The 16596-nt window shown below is 38.2% G+C and overlaps 1 protein-coding gene across 2 annotated transcripts in view; it reads left to right on the forward strand.

Moving 5' to 3' along the window:
- BLOC1S5 (biogenesis of lysosomal organelles complex 1 subunit 5) overlaps positions 1-15784 on the forward strand; it is a 33237-nt gene extending 17453 nt beyond the window's left edge. For both annotated transcript variants that reach the window (XM_048839809.2, XM_048839810.2), the window contains one exon: positions 14371-15784. In XM_048839809.2, coding sequence (XP_048695766.1) covers positions 14371-14550 — 180 coding nt within the window. In that variant the 3' untranslated portion in view covers positions 14551-15784. The remainder of the gene's footprint in view (positions 1-14370) is intronic.
- The last annotated feature ends 812 nt before the right edge of the window (positions 15785-16596 follow it).

Raw genomic sequence — 16596 nt, forward strand, 5'->3', positions numbered from 1 at the left:
AATTTTCCATGTTTGGTCTCTGCCTAAGTTTGTTGAAACTATTAAAAAGATTCAGAAATAGCTCAACTGTTTCGAAGAGCGAGGTTAGGGGATAATGGGTATCTTTGCCAAAGTGTGGGGTTTTTGGTTTGTTTCTGGTTTTGAGTTTTTCATGTGGTAGAGGTTTTTGGGTTTTGTTTTGTTTGGCATAGCCATTGACTTCATTATGAGAAAACATAACGCATTCAGAACAGGTATCACATGTCTCAATAGTACGCTAGAGGATCTCAATTTTGCTACTGACCTAGCTGTCAATGACAGTTCAGTCAATATGCAAGTAAAGACTGGAAGATTGTCCAGCATCGCAAAAAAAACAGGTTTAATACTTCCTTATGAAAAGTAAATCTGAGAAACCCAGCAACATCCAACTCAAGTATTTGATTTAGGAGGCAAAGGAATACAAGAAGTAAGTCAATTTGCATACCTTGATAGTAAAATGCAAGTCAGTGACAATGCCCACAAGGAAATAACATCACAAATTGGCATGGTGGAAGCTGTGTTCAACAGTTTAAACAAGATTTGGTCATCAAAAATCTACAACTTAAAGAACAAACTGAATCTTCAAATCTTCAAAAATAACTTTTGAAGTGTAAGAGAGTGGCCCATTACAGACAGTTGACAAGAAGGTGTGAGTAACAGCATGGGCCACTCTCTTACCACTTCAGAAGTTATTTTTCCTCCCTTGGTATCTTGCTATTAATTGATTTATCTTGTTAGATTGACCTCACACTTGGTAAAGCAACCCCCCATCCTTTCATGTATTTATACTTGTTCCTGTATTTTCACTCCATGCATCCGATGAAGTGGATTCTAGCCCACAAAAGCTTATGCCTAAATAAATGTTAGTCTCTAAGGTGCCACAAGGACTCCTCCTTGTTTTTACCATGTCATGTGTGCTATTGGACAGCTGGAAGAGTATGCAGAAGGGGTTGACCAAAGGCATGCCTCCAAACACCACTTATAGGGAAACTTATGGGCCTGAATGACAGAGGACATGCAAAGAGCGAGTCAAGATAGACAGAAATGGCAGAGCCCTGTTTGTCCACTAAGCAACATTTGATAGTGCTGGAAGGATTCAGAATTTTTAATAATTAAGTGTTTTTTGCAATGTAGAGCAAAAACCTGAAATTTCATAGGGGGATAGTAAGGTGCCTTTTGCTGTCCCTGTGAAAATCAGTCCAGATTCTGCCAAATTAATTAACAGCCAGGAGAAATTGCCATTTGCACAGCATAGTAAAACATGTTCAACCTGGGTGAAATTTTATGGCCTGTATTATGCAAGAGGTCAGACTAGATGATGGTCCCTTCTGGCCTTAAAATCTATTAAAGTATCTCTTTCTTCTCTAATGGGTGGTCCACATTGAAGATAACAACCTATTACTGCTGTCAAAGAAGTTACTCCTTTAGTTTAAGTGGATAGAGGTCTGTGGTGTTTGTCTTGAAGTCCTTTGAACCCTGATGATGAATATGTGAGGGCTATTATGATTGCACACAACAGAAATTCTAAGGTTTTTCAAGTTATTTTAATAAAATAAAACTAAGAATCAGGCAAGGGTCCTGCAAACAGCCTCATTGACTATGCAATCCTGCATCAGGAACAGGCAATCTTAATTCTAGAATTTCTTGTCTTCTGAGTGCTTGGCTTTACAAACTTAATGTTTTTAAAGTATTTATTTTATATGGAAAAGAGATGTAGACACAATCTCCCTTATCTCATTCATTGCAAACTTTTAGAATATGATTTATATATTCCTCTTTATTATTATTTTTAAAAATTTTTTATTGGATTATTATGCCATACCTGTCACTGTGGTACCCGGTCATCTTAAAACCCTGTAATATCATGTATGTACAAGGAGGCATAGTGGAGTTGCATATATAACCTTAGCTCTGATCTATCTGGACTTCTGAGTTTCTAACAGTGCAACTTTCCCACGCTCTTAATGTAGCTTTGCTTATGGAATATCTTTTTCATGTGCCAATATAATTGCATTGGTGTGGCTTAATTCACTTCAGCTTCAGAATTTAACAAAGGTAATAACATGGCTTTCTATTTTTAAATGTCGTCTCTTTCCTGCCACTGTCTCTTAGAAACTGCAAATGGTGCTAATCCAACTGTTTTGGGACATTTAAAAGACAGTTGAGGATGATTTTATTTTAAAAAAATTGGACTTGAAAATTCTTTCTTCTTCAATCTGTGTGTAAACTAAATACATCTATATTTTATTCTTCCCATGAGTGCCATTAATTTTTCTGCAGTGTGATGTCACAGAATGTAAATAAAAGTGTCTTTTAAAGTTTTCTTTTTAAACGGCTTTTTTCAATTTTTTTATATTTTTGCCGAGTACCACATTGCCATGAAATGCTGTGGACGTGTTTGAACAGCAGGAAATTTTTGGCTTGTCTAATACTTAAGACACAGATTCTTACTTATAGCTAACCAAGGAGTTAAAATATGACTTTGCCTAATGATTCCTGGCTACATATCCTGGTAGAATTGTACAATACTATGAATTATGTAAGACTTCTGTTTTGATCAGGTGTAGTTTATGTGTATATGTGAACTTGCACTTCAGTTCTTCCACAGATAGGGAGTGTGATACAGCATGGCCAGAAGGCAGCAGGAGAGTGATATAGGAGAGATATGTAAGTCCCAGGTTGAGGAGAAGTCTTATTCCCTGTATAGGGAAGAAAGGTTTTTATAGATTAATTAAAAGCACCTGAAGCCAATTAGAGCACCTGAAGCTAGTCACCGGATAAAACCCCCCTGCTTCAGAGAGCAGTTTGAAGGAGTTGAAGTAGAGGAGAGTTTGGAGAAGTGCCGTGGCTGGCTAGAAGACCAAGACCCTAGGTAAAGAGACACCCGACTTGTGCAGAGAGAGAGGGCAGGAAGCCCCACAAGCTGAAGAGCAGGAGAGGGAAGTAGCCCAAAGGAAGGAAGCACTAGTTCAAGTGGTTTACCACTATCCCTAGGGCCCCTGGGCTGGGACCTGAAGTAGAGGGCAGGCCCGGGTCCCTCCCTCTCCACTACCCTTCTCTGGGTTACTAGTGGGACAGTAGATACCCTAGTTCAGGGGCAGGAAACTGTGCCCTGAACCCCCCCTCCCCCTCCAATAAGAGGAAGCACGGGACCCATCATAATCGTACCAGCAATTTGCCACAGGAGGCATTGGCATGTCATGTAGTATTGTATCCTTGTGTCTAAGATGTCAACACACAACAATTTAGGTCAGGATGCAACTTATTACATATATGATGATGTGTTATACTGTGGCCAAATAATATCTGTAAAGAAAATCATGGGGCTTCTTGTGTGTGGATTCTTTGATCGTTGGATTGCGATTAGTAGGTAGTGCCGTCTTATATTTACTTAGGTCTGACTTATTTGCTTTTTTGGAAAACTAGAATGTGCATTAAAAATTGGCAAGTGCTCTATTTTAACTTGCATTTTGGGAACTAAGGATTTAAATTATAGAACTTTCAAAATTTTTTCTATACAGTGAAAGACTTTCTGTATAGGCAGTCTCATGTTGTTGAATTAGGATTGCACAAATGACAATACAGAAGTGAAGAGTTAAAATTAGATTATACTTTGAAAAGCTACTCTGTAAAAACACATTACAGTGAGTTTATTCTTTGTGTCTCTTATCCCATGTCAAACGTTGTCAGTTTACAAGTTAAAATGTCTTTTCTGACTGGAAGCCCTATAAACTTATGGTGAGATTTGAAAATCAAGTTGTTTATTTCTGGTTTATTCATCATTATCTGCAATCCAGAATCTGCAATTAAAGTTTTAAAACTTTTCTCTAAAAATACCCCCACTCTCCTGGGGGGGTGGGGGGTGGGTTTATTCTGCTGGTTGTGTCTGGGCAAGAATATAATCACGCTCGCGTTCCAATAGCTGCATTGGTTCCGCAATGCTAACAGAAATAAAAAGTAGTAAAAGCTTATAGAAAAGTAAATAGTTATAAGGAACAAATCTGAGGAGAAAAGGTGCTGTTTTCATAGTCACTTTTATTACTATAACTGCACTTTAAAATGTATGCATCATTTATAACTTTGCAGTAGTAAAGGCTTTGAATTTAGGAAGTCAGAAGGAGTTTTCTAGATGTGCTGACATTTTTTTGAAGATTACAGAAAGTCTAATCCTTCTAGCTCCTAGTACGTGAATATGAATTTATTCAAAGTGCTTGATGCATTTTTAGTTTTGGTTTTGTTATTTATAATAGATGCTTCACAGCTGGAGTACCGATATTGTAAAGAAACTTCAAGTTAACAATATCTTAAGTTTTTATATGCTTAGGAATATGCCACTAATTATCTAATATCTAGTATTCTAATTATCTGTGGAAGTTCCCTGCATTATTATAGAAGGGGGTGACTTCCAAAATGCAAACCTCCCATGCTACACATAATTCCTTGACCTGGTGAATATAGATATTGCAGAAACTACATGACACAGTTACATTACACACCTCAGTTGGGGAAATAATGAAAAACTAATATGTACATAAGTGTCAACAGAATATGATGTGTTTTGCTTTCTCATTTATTTCCCCTCCCCTCCAGTACCCATAGTGATTAACTACTAAATCTAATAACTTTACTGCTTAGTAAATCAGTCTGCTGTATATTAAGATCTTCAGGTACTTTACCTATATAAAGCCAGTATTTTTATAGTATATGTTCATATTAACATTTTAGAACACTAGTAGACTTTCATTTTTAATTTATTTCCCTTTCAGAATATATAGGCAGTGGAAGCACAGCTTCCCACAAAGGTTGTAGTATTTACATGTTAAGCCTGCTCTGTTTTATTATGCTGTGTCCAGAGGTAGCTGAATTTCCATCCAGATCTCCCAGTCTTCAAATATTTATTATCCCTTAATACAGGAAGAATAAGCTTTGGAAAACATTGGTTCTCATTTGGGCAGTCTGTATTTACACATGTGCAGAATTCCATAAAGATCTTTTGGTTTGGTTGTCACTTGAATTTAAATATCGACAGAAAAATATCAAACGCTTGGGTTAAATATTTTTTTTGCTTCTGTGGCTCATTAGATAGATTTATAATCTGTTCTAAATTTAACTTTGGCTTTGTAGGGGAGTCAAAAAATAAAATTTGAAAATTCTGGAAATAAAGTATTCAGGATATTTCTTGCTGGCATTGCTGAAATTACAAATTAACATTGTAAGGCTCCCACTCCAGTACCCCCGTTGTCCTAAGCCAGAGGTCCCAAAACTGTGGGGTGCGCCCTCCCGGGGGGCACAGAGGAACATTTGGGGAGCGCATCGTGGTGCCCAGGCCAGCCCCCATTGGGTCAGGGAGGGAGCGCTACACTTCCAGACCGGCTCCACCCCCAGCCTTGCTCCTCCCTCAACCCTCTTCAGACCCCAGTCCTGCTCTGCCTCCAAGCCTGGGCCAGCCCCCAAGGGGCTGGGGAGGGAGCGCAACGCTCCGACTCCGGTCCAGCTCTGCCCTCGTTCTCTCTCTGCCCCCAGCCTAGCTCTACCTCTAAACCCAGCTCCTCCCCCATCCCCCGTTCTACCCCCAGCTCCACCCTCAGCCCAAGCTCCACTGCTGAGGAAGTCTTGGCTGTGCAGTAATGGAGGGGGGCGCAGACAGATTCTGTTACTTGTAGGGGGGTAGGAGGAGTGCAACTGGAAAAGTTTGAGCACCACCGCCCTATGGCATCCACAAACTTCAAAGAGTAGATTTCCATAGATATAAACCAGATTAGTTGAAAGAGTGCTGTGAAGCACTCCAGCACATGAAGAATCTAAGATTGCTATCTTTACAGCGGTTCTAGCTTCTGCTGACCCGAAATGCCTGGCCACTAGACTGCTAGGCTAATGTTACTCCTTTTAAAAAAAAAAAAAATGAAAAAATGCAGAGACTTTTCAGTCAACATTAGCATTGGAACTGTGATGCACATGAGCTTTCCTTCCATAAAATCCAGTTTATACCACCATGTTAACAGTACAGGCTGATTAGCAGGAGTACTCAGCACATAAATGTGTCCTTAACTGAGTGAGCATCTTGTATTCTGTTTCAGGGCTAGTTCCACAGATCCTCAGTGTAGCCTGTCTGTAGATGTAGGGGTTAGAATCAAAACTGATTGGACAGTTGATGAGGGACTAGCCCCTGCTTTCCAAAGACTCCCTCAATTTTGTTCTGCCTCCTGTAGGTACTGGCAGGGAAGTGGAATCCAGCACCAACTATAAGAGAGCGAGAGAGCTTTTGTTAATTAGTAATTTGGATAATCTTTGGTGTAGTTTGGATGTATTGGTCAGCTGCTGGACATCAAGAAATCTTCCACAAGATATTTCTACTCTATGAAGTATTTCTGCATCTGGGCAAGATAAAGATTCTGGTCCTCACCAGTCTTTCGTGTTCTTTATTCCATACTGCCTTCATCTCAGACAATCATTTCTCTCCCTCAGCTCTGTAAAGAGTTTTCTTGGCTGCAATCTCAGCCTTTTATCCTTCAATTCAGGAATTAATGTATTTTCTCATGTGTTACAGTGCCAGGATTCCTAAAATGCCTGCTTCATGTGTTGTCTTCCGTCTGGGAGCTAATGCTATCTTGGGACTTAAATGTGCTTGCCAAACTAATAGAACCCACCCCTTGACATGTGGCTTGATTGCTCTCTGTACCATATCTTACTAAAGACTGTTCTTAATGATAATCACATTGGTCCAAAGAGCTTATGAGATGCAGACGCTAATGGTTGACCTACCACATACCATGTTCTCTCTCACCTAAAGTTCCCTTTAAGTGACTCTTGATTTCCACTTAAATCAGTCTGTTAACATGCTTGTGGTGAACCTCTGCTTTCACCTGTTTCTCAGCTACATGTGGGAAGGCTAGGTTGCGTTGTCTAAATGTCAAGAAGACTCTGAATTCTTATCTGAGTAAGTCACCCAGAGTCTGTATAGCACATGGAGACTACGCCAGGGGCCAGTGAACTTCCACTCCAAGACTGTCAAATTGGATCAGACTCTGTATCCACACTTGAGTAAGCAGGGATGCTAATGCCAAATGGTCTGAGGATATATTCCTCCATGTCTAAGGTGGTCTGTACTGCATGTCTCAGCGTCTCCAACATATAGGGTACATGCAAAGCTGCTACCTGGAATTCTATCCATATTTTACAGCATTACTCACTGGAGTTAGCATTTAGATTTGTAGACTCAACTTGGGAGAGTTAGACCTATAATCTCTTTGAAGCAGTCCTCGGATCCCCCCTCCTCTTCCCCCCCCCCCCCATTGTGGTCTAGGAAGCTGCTAGTCACTCACCTAGTTGCACTCATTTTCAAAGAAGGAAAAAATAGATACTTACCATACTAACTGCTTCTTTAAGAAAATTGACTGCCTGGGTCCACAATTCCCATCCTCCTTCCCCACTATTTCAGAGTTTTACAATAGATTCTTTAGTGAATGGAAGAAACTGAGTGGCATTTGGTGCTATGCTGGTATATTCTCAAATGGGGAAGCATAAAGACATAAACACATGGATACCCAACTCCAAATTGCATGTTTGGGTGTACATATTCCTACACCATGGAACTGTGCAGGTAGGAACTACAGTCATGCTGGTAAGTAACCATCTTGTATCCTCTGTAGTATATTCTTGTTTTAATTGTAGTTTTCTTTATTTTAAACAAACTAGGCTAGTTTTCCTTTGTTGGCCATTTATTTCTGGTCACAAACGGTGGGGTATTTCTTCAACACATGGATCTACGTACAAGTAACAATATTCATTGACAAGGGACACCATCTATTCAAGGGACACCATCATAGGACCTAATCTCATTAGCCACACCATCAGGGGCTTGTTCGCCTGCACATGTACCAATGCCATCATGTGCTAGCAATGCCCCTCTCCCATGTGCATTGGCCAAACCAGACAGTCTCTACGCAAAAGAATAAATGGACACAAATCTGACATCAGGAATCATAACATTCAAAAACCAGTAGGAAAACACTTCAATCTCCCTGGTCACTCAATAACAGACCTAAAAGTGGCAATTCTTCAACAAAAAAACTTTAAAAACAGACTCCAACGTGAACCTGCAGAACTGGAATTAATTTGCAAACTGGACACCATCAGATTAGGCCTGAATAAAGACTGGGAGTCATTACAGAACATAAACCTAATTTCCCCCTACTGTTACTCACACCTTCTTGTCAACTGTCTGAAATGGGCCACTCTCATTACCACTTCAAAAGTTATTTTTCCTCCCTTGGTATCCTGCTGTTAATTGATTTGTCTCATTAGGCTGACCTCACACTTGGTAAGGCAACTCACATCTTTTCATGTAGTTATACCTGCTCCTATATTTTTCCACTCCATGCATCTGATGAAGTGAGTTCTAACCCACGAAAGCATATGCCCAAATAAATTGGTTAACCTCTAAGGTGCCACAAGGACTCCTCATTGTTTTGACAAAGGATAGTTCATTTGAGCTGTCTTTATCCTTTCTACAGTGAGATCTTTTCTTAACTAGTTTTCCAGCTGACATGACTGAAGAACAGGGAAGTGGTGATGTATTCAGGTTGCACAGTGAGCTAGTAAACGTTTCCTGAATGCCAGACTTCCTGGTATTTCTGAGAATCTATAACAATTGCAGAATGAAACATTAAAACTTCTAACATTTTTGTTCATCACAGTTCTTGTTTTAACTCATAAGAGAACTCGAGTAAGTGTTCATATAAACAAACTGAGGTGATTTACAAAAAGAAAAAGAGTACTTGTGGCACCTTAGAGACTAACAAATTTATTTGAGCATAAGCTTTTGTGAGCTACAGATCACTTCATCGGATGCATACAACTGCTCAAATAAATTGGTTAGTCTCTAAGGTGCCACAAGTACTCTTTTTCTTTTTGCGAATACAGACTAACATGGCTGTTACTCTGAAACCTGAGGTGATTTAAACCTCTGGACATAAAGTTTGGCTGCCTGATGTCATACCTGTGTCAATAAACTCTAGTATACAAACACTCTAACTTTTTTTTTTTTTTTTAATTTTTAGCTTACATTAGCAATAGGAGAGGCTGTATTTGTCCGCGAGATTATTGCATATCTTGAGTGATCAGTCACTTTTTAATGATATGCACTGTAAAATCTTTGTGCTGTGTCACTTTTACTCAGCATGATGTGAAAATCAACTAGTGCTTCACAACAGGGAGTCTTAATTGCCAGCACTAAGAGGCTAGTACTTTGTCTAGCTTATAAATTAATACATATGATTAAGGTTATGCCCTAGGCTTGCAAGTGGTTTGACTTTGAGGTGTGAGAAATATAAAGTGAAGGTGTGGAGTATGGAAGGTTCCCAAGGAAGAGAATGTCTCAGTTGGAAATAACATTCCTTTAAGATGAAAATAACTTCGTACTTTTCCACAATCTTGCAAAATTGTCAAGAAAATTTGCCAGGCCAGGCACAAAACTGACTTGTGCTGGGCTGTTAACACAAAAATAAAAATTTTTGATGGCCACAAAAATATAACTTGGCTTAAATCTTAAAATATGGTAATGATGAATTGTATAATGTTTTGTTGTACCTAGAATTCATGATATCACCTAATAACAGTGACTTGTGAAAATTCACCTATTTATTCTAAGAGCCACTCAAGTATATCTTAAGACGAAAAGGAGTACTTGTGGCACCTTAGAGACTAACAAATTTATTTGAGCATAAGCTTTCATGAGCTACAGCTCACTTCATTGGATGCAAATAAATTTGTTAGTCTCTAAGGTGCCACAAGTCCTCATTTTCTTTTTACGGATACAGACTAATGCGGCTGCTACTCTGAAACCTGTCAAGTATGCCTTGTAGATCAGATAATTGGAGGTGGTTTGGGTGTGGGGCAGTGCATTTTTGAAGAAAATTCATGTGTATATCTCTAGTATAGTGTATGATTGATAATGTCTGTGTTGAAAAGCTTTTAAATCTCTCTGGTCACTTAAGGATGTTGTTGGAAAGTGTGAAGTGGATTTTCACATTTTAATAAACTACTTTACTTGCTGTTTCCCTCCTTTGGGGATTAGGTGTTTTTAATGGTAATGTACTTAAGTATTTTGTTAAAGATGATATAGGGAATAATATAACCCTTATCTGCAAGTTAATATTTTTTGCATGTAGTACAGTACTAAAGGGAGCTCGTGTCTAATCCCTCTAGGTTGTTAGTATAGAATGTATCATTGTGTTTCTGAATTTTACTGAGGGAGCCTCCTAGTGTTTGTTATCTGTGCAGTGACTAAATTGTGTTTGTTAGTTACCAAGACTGGAAAATTTCCATAAAACCATTAAGGGGAGAATAAACTCCCAGCATCTCTGTGCGATATGCGAGATAAAAGCCATCTTGTTGTATGATCATATTTTTTTGCTTTAGTTGATATATGATCAGAGTAGTTTCAAGTTTCTGTACGTGACTTATAGTATACCTTAAGGTTGTACAGTTCTTTGGATTTTTCACCGTAGGTGAATATCAATTTACCAAACAAAATTAAGTCAAGTACTAGAGAACCTTCTGCTTATTGCTCATGCTGTCATTCTTAAAGACCTGTTGCATAGACAAGAAGCTTCCTGTAAAGGCTTAGTAATGTACATAGTCCTGTTGTGTTCTTATGTTGAGATTAATGTTGAATTTCCTGGCCAGAAGTGAGAGTATTAATGACAGAGCTAGCAGTTGGGTAAATTAGAATATCATTTTGTAAGTGCATTGATGGGGATATTTTGGGTGTCAGTGAATAAAATGACAGGTTTCAGAGTAGCAGCCATATTAGTCTGTATTTGCAAAAAGAAAAGGAGGACTTGTGGCACCTTAGAGACTAACACATTTATTTGAACATAAGCTTTCGTGAGCTACAGCTCACTTCATTGGATTCTTCCACTGAATGCATCCGATGAAGTGAGCTGTAGCTCACGAAAGCTTATGCTCAAATAAATTTGTTAGTCTCTAAGGTGCCACAAGTCCTCCTTTTCTTTTAGTGAATAAAATGTTAGAATTAAGGCTGAGGGAGTCTTGGTAATGCAGACATTTGCGGGGGAGGGAACTCCCTGAGACAGTAAGAGAGAATATGGGCTATATACTTTTTTTAAATTGTAGCATGTGTCAAATGTACAGGACTGACAGCCCTGGAGACCCAAATCCTCCATTCACAGGAGGTAGCAATGCAAGCTTCTGCATACATCCCCACCTTGTGTGCCTGGGCCTTCAAATAGAGCGTAAAGAGGATAGTTCACTCTTCGTGTCCAGGCCTTCCATTTTTACCTGCTGAGACTGCCAAAGGTATGCCAAGGCAGTGTTCTTTGTGATATGGGTACCTGTCCTCTTGAGACCATAAACTCATTTTATACAGGTCACTCAACAGCCATCAAATAGCAGTGATTTAGGGGTTTTACTGAGTTAGGCCATAAACTCATTTTATACAGGTCACTCAACAGCCATCAAATAGCAGTGATTTAGGGGTTTTACTGAGTTAGTCTTTGAACCTGTGTTCTAGAAGTGAAAGGCTCAGTATCCCAAACCACTGAGTCTTTTTTTGGGTTGAAATTTCCACATCACTATATGGGTGGAGAGAATGAACACACTACTGTGTAGTGTCTGTCATCCGATCATTCCTGCTTGTTTGCTCTGGCATAGGCTAGTTTTAATGTCATCTTTTGCTTTCTGATTTTAAAAATGTATACTATTCATATCTTCATATTCATATTTTCAAGTCTCCATTTATATTGCAGTTCAGTTTACAACCCTTCAGACTCATTTTTATTTTGTGCATAAAATCATTACTTTATGAAACTTAGGACAATTCTGTTAAGATACGTTTACTTTTTCATTAGTACACTGCCTGTATTTATTTAAAGGGTAAAAATTATAGTAGTTGTTTTTCAGCATTAAATTGTTTAATCCTATTTGATCATATTTTTGAGGAACCCAAAGAGCCTGGCTGTTAATATCACTTTGTCAATGTCTTTCTTTTGGGCCAAGACAAACTAGAAAGACTGTTTTGGAGAAGAAGGAAAAAGGGTGGAGAAGGAAGCAATCTTTTGACCAGTGATCTTTAGTATCCTAAATCATTTGGGGAGCCTTAGATATAATAGACATCTAAGGCTCCCCAAGTGTCCAGTGGTTTTATCATCTCAATTACTTTATACGTGAGTGGAAATGGTACTCCAGAACATGGTAATACTTGCTGTTTTCCTGCAAACCATGTTGTCAGGGGTGCAGTCCAGTCCAATCTGAACTGTGGTTACTTACAGGTAGGCACTCTATAATCATTCAGATACATTATTAATAAACTGCATAAACAATTCATTAACACTTCAAAAATTGAAAAGGTATAGAAATACCAGCTCTCTGATGGGACTATAGTTACGTATTTTTTTAACAGCTGCTCTGTTTTGTAAAGAAGATATGCAGAACTTTTCAATGAGTGATAGTGCAACGGCACTTTGAGTGCTATGTGGTAAAATTAGCATGTTGACACCATGATTTATTTTTGCATGAAAAAGCTAAATACATAATGTGGAGGAATAAAAACAAGCTAGACATCATGTAGTGTAAATCCATCTTAATTTGCTAAAATATTGGATGAATATATGAGTTTGCACAATTGTACTACTCCTTTGCTGAACTACTCTATATAGAAAATGGATAGAAAACGCTGATGTACCGTCACCCATGAAAGATCAACAGAACCGATGTAAAAACAGCTGTACAGAGTTATTGCGATTTCTCTGTTCTTGGAATAAAACACTAGAAGGTCAGACTATTACTTACAAATGTTGGGTAAAAGCTCGTCTTTTAATGTCTGTTCACCTTTCTTTAGAACTGTCTTTCTTTCAAGACAAGGGGGTGAACAGAATCCTATTTACCAGAAACAATGAGTAATGTGGAAGCTTGAGGAAAAATTACCAATGATAAATATGTATAAAAACCATTAGGCACAGTGAAAACTTCTTTGCTGAATGAGAAACACAATCTACCAATTCCCAAAAGTCAAAATATGAAAATAACTACAAAGATGGTCTGTCTTTTTTCCTTTGGCCTTAGAGGCTTCTTCATCAAGACTTGTTTCTGGTGGTAATATTGAACCTTACCATTATAGTGTTTTGGAAATTTGTTTTGTTACGAGTTTAAAAATATCCATTGAGATATTTAAACATGTTCTTGTTTCAATTAACAAAACACTAATTTTTATACTGAGGTTGATGTGTAAGGTATAACCAACAGAAAAATAGAACTAACACAATGAAAGGTGGACTGAAATATACTACATGTACAGTAGTACACACTATTTGTTACCCATCTTTGTCCGTTTCACTAAATTTTGAGGCTCTCTATATTTATAGTTGTGATGGGATTTCAGCCATTACAAGAGGCAACCATTTTGCACTTGTCCTTGTGATGTTTGAAGAATCACCTCTCTTTAGGCTCCCGTGCAGGAAGTCAGGAATCTTCAGTGCAAATACACACACTAAATGAACACATTTGACTCCCTAAAATTGTACTTTATTTCTCTCTCACAGATGTGAAATATAGTGGGCACAATATTTTCCAATATCAGCCTTTTGTAACACAGACTAGATGTATTTTGAAAGCATTGTTAAACCATAGAATCACCTGTTTGTCTTTGCTGTGCCAGGCATAGCTCCCTGGCTGGTCAGAAAGAACTGGGCTAAGATATTTTTTAAAAAATGAGCTAGAGTTTATTTAAACAATTCCCCTTCTAATCTCTAAGCCATCCTGAAATAGCCAGAAATTCTTGCTTAAATGATGAATTTCCCTGTCTGAGGGTCTAGCCAGTTTCTTTCAAAATGAACAAGGTAACACTGTGTCCATTTCCACTCTAGGTATCTGTAGTGTACATAACCAAGATGGAGACTACAAACAATAAATAGCATATTCCTGTGATCAAAAGTGCTTTTTTAAAACAAAATGTGGGCAAGTGGGATAGGCCATACTAAGATCAGGAGTAGTGTTAGGAATAGTACTTCCAGTATCAGATAACAGAAATTACGTGGATTGTAGCCGAATGGAAGTGTTATCTTTAGAGTTTGATTATTTTTTTTATTTATTTATTTTTTTTGTGGCTAGTCTAGAATAGAGGCAAGTTGCCATTAATTATGTGATGAGGCTGCATGGTTACAACTTTTCTTTTGATTTGTGCAGTGTGACTAGATGAATATAACTTTTACTTTCTGATGCTGGAATGAAAGCTGATCTCTTTAATATGTTTTGCTTTTGTAAGGTCATCAAATCTGCATTAACCCACTGTCTTCATCTAGAAACAGTTTCTATAACTTCCCTTTCTCCTCTCAGCTTCAGACTGACATGCTAATGGCTGGTGAAAAGCAGCGTCTAGCCCATTGGGAAGTGTTCATGAAAGACCAACACAACAAACGAGCAGAAGTGGATGAAGAGCACAGAAAAGCTATGGAGCGCCTTAAAGAACAATATGCTGAGATGGAGAAGGACCTGGCTAAATATTCTTCTTTTTAAGACCTTTTTCATTGTTGTTGGGGTTTTTTGTGCCAGTACTCTTTTGCTTCAGACTTATCAGAACAACACTGAGGTTCTTTCAGAAAGCCTAATCAAAATAGGGGGGGAAAAAAAACCCACATCCTGTTGTAACTATAACAAAAGTTTGATTTAGGAAGAAGAGTTTTGCATACCTCCAACTTCAAGTGCCTCTACAAGCTTGTTTTGTTCAAGGTGATTGGTGTTATTACTATCTTAGTTTGTAGGACAGGCAGCAGGTCTAGAAATGGAGTTCTGCCTTTATACCATGGCTACATCAATTTAGGGAGTTGCAAACTAGAATTTCTTGGCTTGTGAAGACAGCCTCGTCTGCGGGGAAGAAAGCTTAATTTAGTTTTTATTATCTCTGTATAAGGCCACAGCCCTGCCACAGAGAGCAGGTATTATAAATGCAAGCCATGCTTGGCTGAAATCAGGATGTACACACACTCATTAACGGTTATTTTGAGAAAACCAGCATGTCTTGCAAAACAGTGGATTCTGAAAGGCTAGAATGTGTTACTCAGATACAGTTACAGCTGCATTGTTATGAAGTCGAGTTGAGATATTAATTGCCCTCTAAAATAGGCACCACAAGAGTGGCTGTGAGGGCACAGGAAACAATGTTTTTTCTCTCTGTGTAACTGGCTCATGGCTTTCTTGTAGCTGTATACTCCTAAGAATCTCTTCCACCCCACCCCTGCCCAAACCACCTAAAAGTAACTTTTAAAAGTATATCCATCCTTCCATTAGCATTTTATCAGGTACAGTATTTACGTTAAGTATTTGTCCTGCCATTGGTGCACTCAGTAGGATGAGCAATGCCCACCTTATTGGGACTTATTACCTAAATCTGTTGTGATAAACTTAATACAGTTGAGGAAAGATCTTTGTTTTTGTCAGAATGGCAAGCAGGTAAGTGGCATTAAAAGTGAAGCATCTGCAGTATTAGTTTGTGTTCTGATTAACAGGAGTATTTGCAAGCTCCTGTCATCACCATGATCATTTCTTTTGATTTAAAATCTTCATGTAATAGCAATATAACTGAATAACTTAGCTTAATTATCCTTTTATAAACCAAGTGAACTTAAATGCAATAACAGAATGAAACTTGATGCAAGCTAATCTGAGGGACAGGAAGAGCTTTCAAATATTATTTTAAGTACTATGTAATATAAAATAAAAACAGGTAAAAATAAACAGAACTTGCTCATTATCTGTGTTGGAATTGCACTATGCAGACAATGGTTGCCTGTGGAAATTTATGGCTTGGTGTCAAGGCTCCATTCTTGGCAGCATGTTGATAATGTGATTAAAGTTAGCAAAGGAGATGGAATAAGTATTTGAGATTTCTTTCAATAACACTGAATTCCTGCCAAACTGCTCTATCCGCTACTGTAGGCCTGACAGCTTCATCAATCATCATCAGGTACCTGGACTGAAAAGAGCACTTGCTGACACTGAAGCATGGTGGAATGTTGTTAATTCTGTTGTTGGAAAAAACATAGATGGCTCCAAAGTATTCCACGTATAAAAAGTGAGGAGAACCTACTAACGAAAACCTCTATTGAATGGAAGGTGATTTCTGGAATATCTCTAAGCTTAAGTACCCATTCATGAATGGATGCTGTAACTAAGAGCCCGATTTACGTGCTTCATCAGAAAAATAGAAGATACTGTTGCCTGTCTTTAGGGTCCAGAGTCTCAATAGCATTTGTTCATTGTAAGGATTAAACTGAAAACACTCTGTCTTCCACAAAATGTTTTAATAATGAATGTCCTCAAAACCAAAATAACTTTTTGACAAATGTACTTTAAGTCTCATTTGGTACTGAGTGAGTTTGATTTGTATCTTATTCCTATAAAATAATACGTAATATCATATCCACTCTGTTTTGAACAAAAATAAACCTATTGTGTCTCTGATATGTCCCACTTGAGGGCTGATAAAAATGATGTAGATGTTGCAAGACTGGTGTATGCTGAACATCTGCACGAGAGTAAGAATTTTAAGCCTAGGGGACTGCA

The sequence above is a fragment of the Caretta caretta genome, chromosome 2 (genome assembly GCF_965140235.1).
Source record: "Caretta caretta isolate rCarCar2 chromosome 2, rCarCar1.hap1, whole genome shotgun sequence".
Classification (NCBI taxonomy): domain Eukaryota; kingdom Metazoa; phylum Chordata; order Testudines; family Cheloniidae; genus Caretta; species Caretta caretta.